The sequence below is a fragment of the Cucumis melo genome, chromosome 6 (genome assembly GCF_025177605.1).
Source record: "Cucumis melo cultivar AY chromosome 6, USDA_Cmelo_AY_1.0, whole genome shotgun sequence".
In the NCBI taxonomy this organism is placed as follows: Eukaryota; Viridiplantae; Streptophyta; class Magnoliopsida; order Cucurbitales; family Cucurbitaceae; genus Cucumis; species Cucumis melo.
Window position 1 is genome coordinate 23365700 of NC_066862.1, and position 17314 is coordinate 23383013.

The window sequence follows — 17314 nt, forward strand, 5'->3', positions numbered from 1 at the left end:
TCATCATTGATATCAAGAGTTAGAAATCTAATTTAGTAAAATTGTAGAGTGTCGTACCGGTAACGTACTATAAAATAAAGAACCAAAAACTAAATAAGAACATTGCAAGAACACAAAAGAAGAATAGAGAAAAGAGCGAGAAGAGAAGACAATTGAACTCACTTGTGGTGTCTTACAAAGGCACCACACTCCTCTATTTATAGGACATATCAAGGTTACATTAAGGAATTCAATGGGATAAATATTACAATATAAAATTGAATGAGAGTTATATGAAGATTGTAACCTAGTAGGTTATGGACATCTACATTTGTATATAATATATCATTATATTTACAATAAGTTTGTATTATTATATTACTTTTGGAAAAGGTTAATTTTTATATATATAAAAAAACCCACAAAATATTTATGGCTCCGGAAACAAAATGAAAAAACCCAGAGAACTATCCATTTTTTAAAAATATTTTTCGTTTGTCCTTCATCGTGTTTCTTATCTTCTTCTTTTGTGACTTTTTTCATCTTTTTCATCGTCTTTCTTCTTTTGTACCAAGTACTTTTTTCTTTTTAAATTTTTTTCATTTTTTTCAAACGAGATTATAAAGGAGTGTTGAGCAATAAATTTTGGCCAATTAAATTCCGCCACGTCATCAAAGTAAACATTGTGATAATCATAATTCGATTGGGTTTGGATAATTAAGTTTTCTCGTATCCGATCTAATTAAGCCCTAAATATAAATTAGGCCAAGAAATAATGGACCAAGCCCGTCAAACAAGTGGGCTCGAGGACAAACCCAACAAGAAAATGGGCCCAAGCCCAGAGTGCCAGGTGGGCTCAAGCCCAAGCCCAACAAGCAAATGGACCAAGCCTAAATCCAACAGACAGATGGACCCAAGCCCAAGCCCAACAAGCAAACGGGCCCAAGCCCATCTAAAGTCCATAAAATTTCTCTATAAATAGAGACATCTACCATTCATTTAAGAGACTTTTTGGTTGAAAAGAATAATCGAAGCTCTGAAGAATTGAAGACAAAAACTTCTGAAGACTCTCAAGACGTGCAACTTATCATCAACCTCGAAATCATCCTTCTGAAAGATCGAAGACTTGGAAGATCAAACTTTCCTTGAATTCCAGAAGATTGAAGCTCGAATTGACTTGTAATTACAACTTCTTGAAGATCGAAGACCACGAAGTTCTAAATTTTATTTTTTGTATTCGAGAGAAAGAATCAAAGGAGTAAATATTAGAGATTGTATCCACAATACATAAACCAATACAAAGTTCGATTCCATGAATTAAATTTCTCCTGAAATCTCGTGTGAACAATACCTGGTTGGACCTATCACGCCTAAATCGTCGGCTGGTCATTCTTACATCCTTGCAGGAACTGATTATTTTTCTAAATGGGTTGAAGTCGTGCCATTAAGAGAAGCAAAGAAGGAAAACATTGTAAATTTTGTTCAGACACACATCATTTACAGATATGGTATTCCTCATCATATCGTAACTGATAATGGAAGACAATTCGTAAACACTTTGATGGACAAGCTATGTGAAAAATTTAACTTCAAACAGTACAAGTCTTCTATGTACAATGCCGCAACAAATGGATTGGCAGAAGCATTCAACAAAACTTTGTGCAGTCTGCTTAAAAAGGTGGTCTCCAAGACAAAAAGAGATTGGCAAGAAAAGATTGGAGAAGCATTGTGGGCCTACAGAACTACCCATCGTACTCCTACAGGTGTTACACCTTATTCCTTAGTTTATGGCGTTGAAGCAGTACTCCCACTAGAAAGAGAAATTCCTTCCTTAAGAATGGCAATTCAAGAAGGGCTAACTACTGAAGATAATGCTAAATTACGCCTTCAAGAGTTAGAAGCACTTGATGAAAAGATACTGGAAGCTCAACAAGCACTCAAATGTTATCAAGCACGAATGTCAAAAGCCTTTGACAAACAGGTAAGGCCCCGATCATTTCAAGTTGGTGATTTAGTGCTCGCATTAAGAAGACCTATTATCATGACAAGGCATACGGGAAATAAGTTCAGACCTAAATAGGACGGACCCTACATTGTCAAAGAAGTTTTCACGAATGGAGTATACAAAATCATCCATCAAAACGGATTACGAATTGGCCTAATCAACGGCAAATTTCTCAAGAAGTTTTATGCCTAATCCAGTTATGTAAAAAATAAATAAATAAATAAATTTTGAACTACGTCATGACTTGATCCCTATATTATAAAAAGGGTCCGTAGGCAGCTTAAAGTTCACTTTAAGTTCAGTCACATGTATAAAAAAAATCATGCTTCATTGTCTGCTCATATGAAAACATGGCAAAATAAATGTAAATGTAGCTATATATATATATATATATATATATATATATATATATATATATATATATATAATCCTTCTGCATTATAATTCAACAAAAAAATTCACATCTACAAGGTTTGCAGCAAAAGAAAAGGGGGGGGGGGGCAAAGGGGGCATAATCAAAGCTTCCACTTGAAGTTCTTAAATTCTTCTCGTGCAGCTTCCATGCTCTTGATAACCGTAGCTAGTGCCTCAATCGCTTCCTCAGTAATAGCAGGGGTGCTTTCAAGGGTATTGACTTCATCTTGGAGCTTGGCAATTTCTAGTTCTTGTTGGTCTATGGCCTCCGCTTTTTCACAAGATAAGATCGACAGTTGTTCAGACTCAGCATTTATGATCCGAAGTCTCTTCTTCAGTTCCTTCCTTTCTAAAGATAACTCCGCGGTTCTTTTCTGAATAACTTTGGCATCTCCGCGTAGTTGTTTCATCAAAATCAAAGCTTCCTTGATGGCAGATGTCTTCTTATTTAATTGACGAGCTTTGTCCGTCGACAACAACTGTGCAGAATATGAAGATTGCACATCGTTAAAATTGTCTACCCTCTTAAGGTAACTATGTAGATACTCTTCAAGAGAAGTCAGGCCATCCGCATGGATCTTCTCAATCCCCAAGAGAACCGTCGCTATTTATGGCCTAAGTCTTGGGATATAATCAAAAGGAGTCCGCGTGATCTTATCTTGTATATCCTCCCACATACATAAGGCTGTTTTCTGGAAGAAGTTTGAAACCACCTTTTCACCAACCCACTGAGAAGGTTCAGGGTTTCTCGTAGTATGTTTATTAGAAGCGCCTAATGGTAATTCAGAAAACTTAAGGGGAGCATGTGTTGAGCTAACTTTTTGTAAGGATGCTTTAGGACAGGCACCTTCTTTGGATGAAGGGCTCTCAAGGTCTATTACCTCCACTTTCATCTTGCCTCGACGAATCTCCTCGAGAAGAGTAGATGGGCGTAAGGATTATTCAGCCGATTTATTGACGGGAGTTTTCGAGGTACCAACTTCTTTAAAGGCTGAATCAACTACGTGAGGTCCCATAAAAGATTCATCTCTGTCTAGCGCTATAAGTCCTTCAAGATGATCGTTCAATGGTGACTGTAGAAGTAAACAATTAATAAGTCACTTATGAAGAAGATGAACAAAACAAAAAAATTTAGAAGGGAAAACGTTCAAACCAGTGGTGGAACATCAGGAACTCCCAAAGCACTTAAACCCCTTCTGTCGGGATTATCACATGATACCTTCGCTTTCTTCAAATGTCTCTTCCAATGACGATCACTTTTGCTGCTATCGCTCTCATCTTTATGCTCATTTACCTCCTCCTCAAGATTAGGAGCCATCGCCTCAACCAATCGAATTTCTTTACCAACCAGGTTGCTCCCTCAGTTCTTGGGTAGTCTAGGTTGTGAAGGGGGAGGAATGGCACTACTCACCAAATGGTGTCTGTTATCCTCAAAATAGGTCATGTGCCTCGTGGTCCACCAGTCTGTAAACCGCTGAGTCACATGCTTGCAAGACTCTAACGAACGAGTGGGCAAGTATAGCTCAGATAAAGTGTTACGCCTCGTACATATTCTCTAGTGATATAATATATTATCCAGCGTGATCGCAGGTGACATGCTCCCTATATCATTAGGGATATCCTGGTAAAAGCCAAATTTTCGTCCAAATCGATACGGATTGTATGATGTTATGATCCAGGTATTTTCACAACGAGAGGACAAGTAGCAGGAACGCATGCTTACGAAATATAACGTTTGCAGAAACGATGAATCATGGGTATCAACCATGCGTTCATGTTTATTCCTGTTCTAGAGGTTAGCGTGCCACTAAATTCTCGCACCATTATGGATCAATTTTCGTGCCTCATATTTGTCAAAATAAATAGACCCGCCTTCGCCTAAAAAGTTAGTCATCTTAGGACCTCGAACTTTCGTGGGAAGTGGATAATGCGTGCCAAAATAATGGGTTAACCAGCCATGGACGTAATGCATGGGAAAGTGAAAGTCCATGGTCCTATCGGATTGGAGCCTTTGGTTATCAAACCTAGCCCATGGTATATGTTCGCCAAAACTGGAACTGCAAGACTATAAATAATGCCAGCGGCCATTAGGCTTGCAGCCCTAAATACTCCAAGACGAAGAAACGATCCTTTCTGAGGAAATACGAAAAGGCACAACCAGCAAGATAAGAAGGCAGCTAAATACAATTCATCCTTCAAATCATCCTGATTCCAAGTTTTGCAAATAACATGCTCTCCCTAGAAGACCACTCACGAGCTTGGATCTTCGAACCATCAGGGTTTTGAGTAGATTTAGAGCGCGACGCCTTCTTTTGCTTTCGCTTTGTTGGCTTATCATAGCTCCTAGATCCATGATACCAAAATGAAATCCAGGAGCCAATAGTTACTTGGAAGTCATTCTTAGAAGATTCTAAGCGACCATTCCTCTGCGTACAAACTATTGAGTAATACACCTGGAAAAGATATTGGCAGGTCGTCGGAAGACACTTCGTCTTATCCCGCGATGGAGATTAATTCTTTCAAAGAAGGGATCCTTTCCTCGTAGAAATCTCCCTTAATGGGAATACCCCCAAAGGACCATAAGTCCCACAAAGAAATGGATAACTCGCCTGCCATAGTATGAAAAGTATTAGTCGAAGGACACCATGCTTCACAAAATGCTCGAACAACATCACTATTACGATCATAAGTGTATAAAGAAGTTGTTACGGCGCCATATAAACGAGTACTATAAAGAAGTCGTGTATTTCGACCAACTACAAGCTTCAACCACTCCACATAGTAATCAGTAAAGCAGAACTCTCCAGGGACCTTGGTCACAGTACCCCAACGTGTTTTGCCTTCAATTAAACGTTGTCCAAGAGTGAGAGCTCTGCCAGAATTAAGAGCCTCATTGTGGATAGAAGATTTCAAGACCCATGCGCTTTTTCCCTCAGACAAAGGTATCTCCACGAATAATCTGGGAAGAACTGAGTTGTTGTCTAAGCGTGGCCAATGATCTGCAAAAGCGCCAGCCCAAGGCTTCTCCACAATGAGAATAAGTCCATCTTCTCTGGGTTGATTTCTATCAGAAAGTATTGCGAGGTGTCGAACTCCAGACAAGAATCGTTCCATGAAGTAAACCATCGTTCTGTAAAAGTAAATCATCACAATCAAATTAGTGCCGATGACATTGTTTTGGAACAAAGAATATACGAAAACAAAGTAGACGAAGCAGCAGGGCGTCATGATAGAGTTGCATCGCTATCACGAACAAACCCTAAGCGTCGAGGAAGCAGCAGGGCGTCATGAAAGAGTTGCATCGTCTATCACGAACAAACCCCGGACGTCGAGGAAGCAGTAGGGGTCATGATAGAGTTGCATCGTCTATCACGAACAAACCCCAGGAGTCGAGGAAGCAGCAGGGCGTCATGATAGAGTTGCATCGTCTATCACGAACAAACTCCAGGCGTCGAGGATGCAGCAGGGCGTCATGATAGAGTTGCATTGTCTATCACGAACAAACCCCAAGCATCGAGGAAGCAGTAGGGCATCATGATCGAGTTGCATCGTCTATCACGAACAAACCTCAGGCGTCAAGGAAGCAGTAGGGCGTGATGATAGAGTTGCATCGTCTATCACGAACAAATCCCATGCGTCGAGGAAGCAGTAGGGCGTCATGATAGAGTTGCATCCTCTATCACGAACAAACCCTAGGCGTCGAGGAAGCAGTAGGGCATCACGATAGAGTTGCATCATCTATCATGAACAAATCCCAGGCGTCGAGGAAGCAGTAGGGCATCATGATAGAGTTGCATCGTCTATCAAGAACAAACCCTAGGCATCGAGGAAGCAGTGGGGCGTCATGATAGAGTTGCATCATCTATCACGAACAAACCCCAGACATCGAGGAAGCAGCAGGGCGTCATGATAAAGTTGCATCGTATATCACGAACAAACCCCAGGCGTCGAGGAAGCAGTAGGGCGTCATGATAGACTTGCATCGTCTATCACGAACAAACCCCAAACATCGAGGAAGCAGCAGCGCGTCATGATAGAGTTGCATCGTCCATCACGAACAAATCTCAGGCGTCTTGGAAGCAGTAGGGCGTCATGATAAAGTTGCATCGTCTATCACGAACAAACCCTAGGCGTCAAGGAAGCAACAGGGCGTCATGATAGAATTGTATCATCTATCACGAACAAACCTCGAACATCGTGGAAGCAGCAGCGCGTCATGATAGAGTTGCATCGTCTATCACGAACAAACCTCGGACATCGAGGAAGCAGCAGGGCGTCATGATAAAGTTGCATCGTATATCACGAACAAACCTCAGGCGTCGAGGAAGCAGCAGGACGTCATGATAGAGTTGTATCGTCTATCACGAACAAACCCCGAACGTCGAGGAAGCAGCAGCATGTCATGATAGAGTTGCATCGTCTATCACGAACAAACCTCAGGCGTCATGGAAGCAGTAGGGCGTCATGATAAAGTTGCATCGTCTATCACGAACAAACCCTAGGCGTCGAGGAAGCAGCAGGGCATCATGATAGAGTTGCATCGTCTATCACTAACAAATCCCGAACGTCGAGGAAGCAGCAGCGCGTCATGATAGAGTTGCATCGTCTATCACGAACAAACCTCAGGCGTCTTGGAAACAGTAGGGCGTCATGATAAAGTTGCATTGTCTATCACGAACAAACCCTAGGCGTCGAGGAAGCAACAGGGCGTCATGATAGAGTTGCATCGTCTATCATGAACAAACCCCAATAGTTGACAGTCACAGAAGCAGGGCATCCAGGAGATCATAACTTCATATATACTCGCATGGGATCTCCAATTTTTTTTAAAAAAAGTCGTTAATAGTAAAAAGAAAAATGACCAACCTTTGATAGAGCTTTAAGTTGGTGCAAACCTGAAAAAAAATTTGGTAAGCTAGGGATAAAAAAAAAAAGAAAAAGAAAAAGAAGAGATTAACAAAAATAAATAAAAAAAATGAAAAGTCTTTCTTTTAGAAAAGGAAATATATATATATATATATATATATATATATATATATATATATATATAGTAAACAAAAAATAATAATAATAAATCATAAATAAATAAATAATAGATTTAAAAAAAAAAGAATAACAAACAAAGAGGAAAGTTAACAAAAAAAAAGAGAAGAAACTAATTGTTTTTAAAATAATAAAATATATATATATATATATATATATATATATATATATATATACGATAAATAAGAAAATAAAAGAAGAAAATTATATAAATCATATATAAATTAAAAAACAAAAGAAAAATAAAGAAAAAGAAAAGATTAACAAAAAAAAAAGTGTTTCTTTTCTAAAAGGTAAAAATATATACATATATATATATATAGAAAAAAATTAAAAAAAAAAACAAGGAACAAAAAGAATTATAAATAGATTAAAAAAAAAAAGAAGAAGAAGGGACCCCCCCCTTTTTCTCTTCTCTCTTTCTTTTCTCTCTTTTCTTTTCTCCTTTCTTTCCTCTGCGCTTCTTCTTCTTCCTCCTTTGTCTCTTCTTTTTTTTTCTCTTTCTTCTTCCTTTCCCATTTTTTTTTCCTTCTCCTCTACTTCTCTTTCGTAATTTTTTTCCTCTCTTCTTTGCATTCCATTCTTTTTCTCTCCTTCTATTAACTTATTCTTTAAAAAAAAACGACGAACAAGCAATGAGTCTTCGTACGATGGTGCAGCGGCGGTACAGACTAACAGAGGCGTGCAGCGGCAGAATGAAAAAGAAAATCAGCAAAAAAAAAAAAACATTTGTTTCTTCTTCCTCCCTCTTTGACAGTAAATAACATGAATGTTCTGCCTCTTTACATCTTAGCTTCAAGTATTTATAGGGAGTAAAAATAAATCATATCTAGGATTGTTGAGATTTGAGGTTATTTGAAGTTCAAATGGTCAAGATATAGAGAAAGTTGGGATTGTCCTTTTTTATATAAAAAAAGAAGAATATACATATATATAATTTTGTTAAAAGAGGAAGATATTTGAGTATTCTGTTAAAGAGAAAAAACTAACATGAAAAAAACAAAACATTTCAAAAATAAAAATATACATAAAAATAAATAATAATAATTAAAAAAGCTTTAATTTTTTTTTCTTTTCTAAACAGATAAAAAAATCCTTCTAAATATGTTAAAAGTATATAAAAAATAAAAATAAAATAAGTAAATTCATGCTAAATTTACTTCCTTCCATTTCTCCTTTTACAAAAAAAAAAAAAAAAGAAAATCGTGATACAACTTCAAAAATATAATAATAATAACAATGGCTTACATTTATGAATTGACAATATTCCAATTTCATTACTTTTAAGCTTCAATCTTCCAATTACTATTTTAAAAAAATTAAATTAAATTAAATTTCACATAGCGTTTTAGTCACTCATATCTGAATGCATAGTGATTAATTTGACATTTTTAATAGGAGCCAAAATCAAGAATAAATCGCTTGTATTTTTTGTTTCAGATTATTGTTTTTGAACTTCATCCACTCATGCAGGTGTACGAATCTCGAAAAGGGGACATTTGTTGAGCAATAAATTTTGGCCAATTAAATTCCACCACATCATCACAGTAAACATTGTGATAATCATAATTCGATTGGGTTTGGATAATTAAGTTTTCTCGTACCTGATCTAATTAAGCCCTAATTATAAACTAGGCCAAGAAATAATGGACCAAGCCCGTCAAACAAGTGGGCCCATGGACGAACCCAACAAGCAAATGGGCCCAAGCCCAAAGTGCCAGGTGTGCTCAAGCCCAAGCCCAACAAGCAAATGGGCCAAGCCTAAATCCAACAGACAGATGGGCCCAAGCCCAAGCCCAACAAGCAAATGTGCCCAAGCCCACCTAAAGCCCATAAAATTTCTCTATAAATAGAGACATCTACCATTCATTTAAGGGACTTTTTGGTTGAAAAGAATAATCGAAGCTCTGAAGAATTGAAGACAAAAACTTCTGAAGACTCTCAAGACGTACAACTTATCATCAACCTCGAAATCATCCTTCTGAAAGATCGAAGACTTGGAAGATCAAACTTTCCTTGAATTCCAGAAGATTGAAGCTCGAATTGACTTGTAATTACAACTTCTTGAAGATCGAATACCACGAAGTTCTAAATTTTATTTTTTGTATTCGAGAGGAAGAATCAAAGGAGTAAATATTAGAGATTGTATCCACAATACATAAATCAATACAAAGTTCGATTCCACGAATTAAATTTCTCCTGAAATCTCGTGTGAACAAGGAGGTTGACAAGAATCTTTAAAAAAAATCGTTTAGATTTGACTTTTTTAATGGGAGCCAAATCTAAACGATATGTACCACAAATGATCGTACAGCCAAATATAAACGATTGTGTAACAATTAATCTTGAAAATAAATAGGTCTAAATGATTGTGTAGACAAATTTAAACGACCAAATCTAAACGATTGTATACCTAAATCGTCAAATCTAAACAATCGTGTTGCTAAATCTAAACGATCTCGTAGTTAAATCTAAACGATCGCGTATGAAAGAATTTTGAAAAAAAATTGTTTAGATTCGGTTACCCAAATTTAAACTATCAAATCTAAATCTAAACTATCAACCAAATTTTAAACTATCTAAACTATCAAGATTTTGTACCAAACAACCAAATCTAAACGATTATACCAAATATAATATTGTTGACGAGACACTTTTATATTTTTTATTATGACATTTTTTGTATTTTTTGTTGTGTGTACTTTTAGGAAGATGCCGTTCAAAAAACTTCTTTTATATTTTTAATATATGAACATGTTCGGATTCACTATCGTTTTAGATATATATTGTTTTTACATTTCTTGAAAAAAAAAATTCAATTGCTAGTCAAATTTTAATATCTTTTTTAAAATATAAAAAGACTTTTTTTCAGATCTATCAAAACCTAGTAATTGTAAAAAGAAATGTAAAAAATCATAATTTCCAAAATCTAGAAACCCCAAATGAATATCATTTAAAAATGAAAATAATAATATTTAAACCAAAACAGTTGTAATTTATAATGAATTACATGAACAAAAAGTAAAAAGGAAAGGAGTGGAAGATGGTAGAACTTAATTCTCACACAAGCGTCCATTGATGGAAGAAACAAGAAACTTCAAGAAATCAACTTTTCATTTTTCCTTATAAAAACAATCCATTTCTCTCGTTCCTTCAATTTTGCAACAGAAAATAATTAAAAAGCCCAAAATAAATACACCCAAAATCTGATCGACAGTCTCAAATTAGTTCTCTCTAATCTCTCCATCTTCATTGCAAAAATGTCTTTGATTCTCAACGAAATCTTCGATCCATTTCTTTCTATGATTAACCAATGTCCTGTTTTGAATACCCCCACTGACTGGAAAGAGACTCCGGCTGCTCACGTCTTCATCGCAGATTTGCCCGGGTTGAAGAAAGATCAGGTAAGACGATACACGCATCGATAATCACTTTCTTGTGTTAAATTATGTATATCTCTCTAAATTTTTTAATTATATGTTTTCAAAATTCAGGTCAATAAATATTAAAAATTAAAAACAGAAAACTAAATTGAAAATCTTTTCAAATGGAACTTAATTAAATTTTAAAGATATGTTCCATTAAAAATGTCTATGCTATTTGATTGTGATCCATGAACTTTCAAAATTTTGAGTTCCTGAACTCGAGTGTGTGTACTAAACCATATTGTCAATGGCCTTGTTTCGATCTCGGTCGAATAGGTCAAGGTAGAGGTGATGGAGGACGGTGATGGACGGTTGCTGCAGATAAGCGGAGATAGAGGAGACGACGCTACTGCCGCTAATGACAAGAACGATGAGAGTAGTGGTCATAAATGGCGTCGTGTGGAGCGTTGTCGGGGGAAATTCTGCAGGAGGTTCCGGCTGCCGGGGAATGTGAAGGCGGATGAAGTGAGCGCGGCGATGGAGAACGGAGTTTTGAGAGTGACGGTGCCAAAAGAGGAAGTGAAGAAGCCGGAGAAGAAGGTGATTGAGATTGAAGGACTTTAGGAGCTCTTGGTCAAAGTTAGACTTCTTTTGGCTAAGAATGTGTATTATGCATGATGGTGTGTGCGCAATATTTGATCAATATGTTTGTATTTCCTATGTGTGAAATTAAGAAGTAAATAAATGGAGTCGCTTCGCTTGTGATATGGATAATGATTTTACACGGTGGTTTGGAACATGAGTTAAATTTGTCTAAAATTTTTACCTTCAAGTAACTGCATAGCCAAATCGTACGCCTAAACTAATTTCAAAATTAGAAGATTAACCATTTATCAAATCCTAATCAAGAAGATCTAATAAAATCAATTTAAGATTTACATGCTTTTTCATGTACAAATAGTCAAAAATATAGATTAAAATTAAGTTTATTAAATTAATATCAAAGTTATCCAAATTTAGTGGAATCAATTTAAGAAAAAATGTGTATTTCAAGTACCATATATATGTTTGAGAAAAAGAGTAGTGGAAATGTCACATCTCGTCTCAAAGTTACTCCATGCAACTATGTGGAGGTGTGACCACATAAACACCATGCATATCTCTCTATTAAATAACAGGTTGAATGCCTAGGCAGTAAAATTAACACAAAAATTACTTTAGTGCGAGATAAGAACTCATTTGGAATAGCGATTACTTCATTAATTGATAAATAAAACTAAACTTACATTTTGAACAAGTACAAGAGTCCATGCAACTGTAAATATAAAAGTCTCAAAACAACAATTTGCTCTGTTCGCCTAACTCTACATGTTACGCGAGTTGGAATATTGATTACTAACAAGATGAGGTGACTCGTTTATGGCACGGTAAGTGATCAAGATAGCAAGTCAAACGTTGGACGTCCTTCGCTACTTGAGAGGAGGGGCAGGAGAAAAATAAAACAAAATGTTTTAAGATTAGACAAAAAGAGTCTAGTGAGTGGGGGTTTTTCATCAATACATTAAATAAACAAAATCTCGCCATAACGAGTTGCAAAATTCTTTTCACAATACCACAGGGTATTAGTATGCATTCAAAAGAAATATGATTTCAAAGCAGAAGAACATTTCAATGCATTAGGCGATTTACCAATTCAAATACTATTGGCAAGCATTTATAAATCACTTAGAAACCATTTCCTTATAAATCATACCTCATAGGAAAGTACTTTGCATAACACATTTCAATGCATCTTTTGTATCCTCCCTAGCTCAAGTGTTTACCACACTCTAATTTCTTTTTTTTTTCTTTTTTACAAATTGGAATCGAAATCGATTTAAATTCATTCAAATACTAAAAACAATTAATGTAAATATAATAAAGTACCAAATGAAATTTATATTAAAAATAATTTAAAAATACACATTTGTAGTTCTAAAATTACATACTTAATGAAAACGAAAAATTTAAAACAAAAAACAAAAAACTAAACACATAATCTAAGTGTCTGTGTCCCATGAAAGTTTCTCATGCCTTCGAACCTACAATGACACGAAATTAAGTATAAATATATATCACCAATAATATGAAATTAAAGAATGTAAAAGTTGAAAATTACGTACCTCAATGAAATCAAAGTCTTCTCAAAGCCCAAGAGAGGTCTTCAATCATTTTCCTTCTTTCTTCCATCTATCAAGCTTGTGCTTCTATTAATCAAGCACTTTCTTCGTGCTTCCTATTACTCTCTTCTTCTACTACCTCAAGACGAGTTTTTAGCTTGTTAACCTCCCTGGCTGGGCCAGCTCTCGGTCAACAGATGTAGATGAAGAACTGTCAGCAGCATGTCGGGACTTTGGCTTGGGGCCTTAACCAAGACTTATTGAGTAAACCAATCGTCTACCTAAAATGGTCTCCCATATCTCGTCCCTTGAAAGTAGTAGAGAATCCTCTAAGGTAGGTTGGGACTGGAGTTCCAGCATTTGATTTTACAAATAAAATTTTTGTTAATTAAGTAAAACATGTAAATTAATTTTTGTGTGTAACAAGACAAATGACAACTTATAAACTTACATGTACATCCGCAACCGCCTACGAAACGAACTAGCTACCCTAAGCGTATGTTTTCCTAAATATCTCTACATGGTCGATCGGATGACCCCACCTTTCAGCGAGCTTGTATTGTTGTTGTAGAAATGACTTGACGCCGCTACTGTGGCTACTTCGCTCTAGCAACCCTGTTCATAGACGATTTCTTCAACATGCAAACAATTAAAATGTTACATTAAATAGAAAATGAAGTACCATTTGAGAACATTAAAAGTTATAAATCACCTGAAATTGATGAGTGAGGTAGTAGTCGTAGAGGAAGTGTCAATCATGCACCCGATTGGTCAATCTAAAGGGTGGGTTGCCATGAGCTTGTTCATGATCATTGAGTCAGCTACATAAGCCACTCTCACCCATACAAATCAAAGGATCGCCTTCATAGGCAGGAGTTCACAATTCACTCAGGATTCAGGTCAAGTCATCTATAGTCATCCTGGTGAAATGTAGTCTCAACTAGTAACGGTGTTAATAAGAGAGACTATTCATTTCATGCTCCGGTATTATACAAACTCTTTGTATAGAATACCCCCGCTCTAATGTCTCGACATGAATGATTAGGATCAAATCATTTGTAGCACTTTAGAAAAATTGTAACAACTACAAAGCAGGTTGTATTCGTAGTGTCACCAGGATAAGGTATCCAGCCTTATCCATTTACTACAGACTATTTAGGTTATCACTTAAACATGATCCACTTGTATGTCTCCACATACATGTTTAGGTTATAGAAGATAACCTTGGATGTTAGTTTATTGGTTTTGTGAGTTAATGCAACTAAATGTCAAATAAAATAAAACACTTTATTTTATTAGATAAATAAAAAGTTTGTATAATATATACAATTACAAACTACAAGATCACGAGATTTAAGGCATCAACCCCAACAGGAAGTACGTACTTGCGATACTCCGCAATTTTATCTATATTGTTCAAGATGTAACAATGGATCTAGCGCTTCTCTTCTTGTGATAGAGATCTTGAACTTTTTGCGCCTAATGGTCGTACCTTCTGTATAAACACTTCAAACTCACCAACTATCTCATCCTCGACAATGCTATCATCATTTCGTTCATCTCGAGAAAACTGAGTTTCAATCTCACTTAAATATCTCGAACATAAGGTACTTGATTCATTCATGACATATGCTTCGACAACAGATCCTTCGGGACGTGCTTTATTTCGGATGTATTGCTTCAGCGTGCTAGGCTTCTCTCAATGGGATACATCCAACTGCAATTAATCGGATCAGTGACATTTTCTTCATATAGTAAGTGAATAGCAAGATATACCATTACGCTGAAAAAAGCAGGTAGAAATATTCTTTCCAATTTGCAAAGTATGATAATAGTATTTGCTTTCAGCTGATCCAAATCACTTACTCTTATCGTCTCCGCGCACAGGTCGCAGAAAAAACTACAAAGCTCGGTAACAGCGGTGTACACATTTTTCGGTAAGTATACTCGAATACCAATAGGTAGAAGTCGATAAAGCAAAACGTGATAGTCATGAGTCTTAAGACCTTATATTTTCCTATCTCCCTTGTGAAATATTAGAAACAAACCCATTGGGAAACTTAATTAATTTCAGGAAGTTACAAAACATAACTCGTTCATTGCTAGCCAATGTGTAACTTGCATGGGGCTTCACCAATCTGTTACTAACTTCTATCAAGTGTAAATCTTTTCTTATTTTAAAATCATGAATGTCCTCTCCGAGCATTCATAGTATCCTTTGTTTTTCCTTTAATGTTTAACAATGTACCTACCAAGTTGTCACAAATATTTTTTTTCAATTGCAATACATCCAATTTATGACGTATTAGTAGACTTGACCAGTAAGGTAGATCAAAGAAGATACTTATTTTCTTCCAGTTTAGAGCTCTCTTTCTTTTTTTATCTTTCAATGATGTATGTTTACTCATCACTAGAAACTCAAAGAAATCTACTTGTTTCAAGATATCATGTCCATTCAGAACAACCAGAGAAGACCTACACTCTACACTTCCATCATGTAACTTACTTCTACGTCAAACATGATTATCTAAAAGATAATGTCGATTCTCATGAAAGCTATTTTTCCTCTTATCCTGAATGACGATTTATCTTCCATGCAGATAGGACATGCCTAATACCCTTTTGTACTCCATCTGGATAAGTCACCATACGTCGAAAAGTCATTAATAATCCATAACAAAGCTGCATACAACTAAAAAAATTGATCGATAAGAGAATCATACATACGAATACCAAGACTCCATAACTATTTCAATTCCTCAATCAATGGTTGGAGGTAACATCAATTTCCTTACCGAGACATCTTGGACCATGTATTAGCAATGACATGAAGAAATTAGACTATTTCATGCATTTTAAGGTGACAAATTGTAAGGAATTAACACCATAGGCCACATATTGTAGGCAGTACACATATGCCCAAAATGATTGAACCTATCAAAAGCTAATCCCAAACAAACGTTCTGTGGATTTGAAGCAAACTCAGGAAATTCAGAACCAAAATGCTTCTATCCCTCTGCATCAGCTAGACGTCTCAACACGCCATCCGTTTTGACTCGATCTCATTTCAGACGAGTCCTCTTGCGATACGAACAATCTTTGTAATCTTGGTAACAACGGAAAGTGTTGTAATACCTTGTGTTGGGTTTTTTTTCTCTGATAGGACTAGCCTTGTACAGAGACTCACCACAAGTTAGACAATGTGTTAAATCGGAGAACTTCTTCCAATACAACACATAATCCTACTTACATGCATGAATAGTCTCGTCTTCGAAGCCCAAGTCACGTAGCTTTTATTTTGCTTCATAGAAAGAACAAGGGATAGTAGTACTACACATTAGAAACTCACGTTTTAACAGTTGTAATAACATGTTGAACGACTTGTTACTCCAATTGTTAAGAACCTTGACGTGCATTAACTTAACCAAAAAGTCTAGGAATGAAAATTTCGAACAGTCGGGGTATAGCTCACGACGAGCTTGGTTTAATAACTCCTGAAATATATTCGCCGTCTCCTTTTCCACACCACTATTTAATGACATGTCATTCTCCAAACCTTCCTCCGCTATTTTTCCTTCGTGTTCAATCGGAGCTTGTAAATCATGTAATATTTCCAACATTTCATTATTTTCAGACTACTGGTTTCTTCAATATGGAAGGGGTCGCTGCTATTTCCTTCATGGAAAGGGTCGCTACTAGCTCTTTCATCAAATTTTTTTATACCTCTATGCAAGTTCACTAGCTCTCCATGATACACTCATTTTGTGTAGGAGGGGTACGCTCCTATGGTTAATAAATGTCTCTTCACATCCCTAATATAATGAGTCTCAATTCGAGTTCATACATCTCTTGCATGAACATCTTATCCATCCGTACTCATCGACGTGATACTTCGCAACATCTAAGAATTTGAAAACTCTCTCTCTATACTCAATCGATAATTTATTCTTAATGTTCATCCAACTCTTGTCCATCGTTAAACACTTAGAACATAAATACATGTAATTATCTTGCACTAAGGGCAACCATAATTCTAACTAAATAAATGAACCCTTACTTCTAACAAACAACTCGGGTCCACAAATAATAAATTACAAGCTACCATAACTGCAAGATAGCCACAACATATCAATAAAAAGTTTAAACTCTTCAATTTCATCAATATCACAATTTCAATAATTATTATCACAATTTCAATAATAATTATTTCATAACATATTACAATTGTTAAAATTTCGTCCACACGTATAATTTGATTCTTAAACAATTAAATATATATATAACTAAAAAATTTTAGCAACTTCAATTTAAAATTTAAATTACAAAGATATTTACTTATTCAATCTACA

The 17314-nt window shown here is 35.9% G+C and overlaps 1 protein-coding gene across 1 annotated transcript; it reads left to right on the top strand.

The window, feature by feature from the left end:
- The first annotated feature begins 10423 nt into the window (after positions 1 to 10423).
- Positions 10424 to 11573, top strand: LOC103491749 (class I heat shock protein-like). Its single transcript, XM_008451820.3, has 2 exons — positions 10424 to 10845; positions 11143 to 11573. Exons 1-2 carry the CDS (start codon positions 10702 to 10704, stop codon positions 11428 to 11430), a joined length of 432 nt encoding a protein of 143 aa, XP_008450042.1. The 5' UTR covers positions 10424 to 10701; the 3' UTR covers positions 11431 to 11573.
- Positions 11574 to 17314: the final 5741 nt, after the last annotated feature.

What these genes read in the sequence shown, in the direction of transcription:
- LOC103491749 (XM_008451820.3), top strand. Translation starts at nt 10,702, where the DNA reads ATGTCTTTGATTCTCAACGAAATCTTCGATCCATTTCTTTCTATGATT. An exon ending in CCGGGTTGAAGAAAGATCAG is followed by an intron (nt 10,846 to 11,142) that starts GTAAGACGATAC and finishes TCGGTCGAATAG; the next exon opens with GTCAAGGTAGAGGTGATGGA.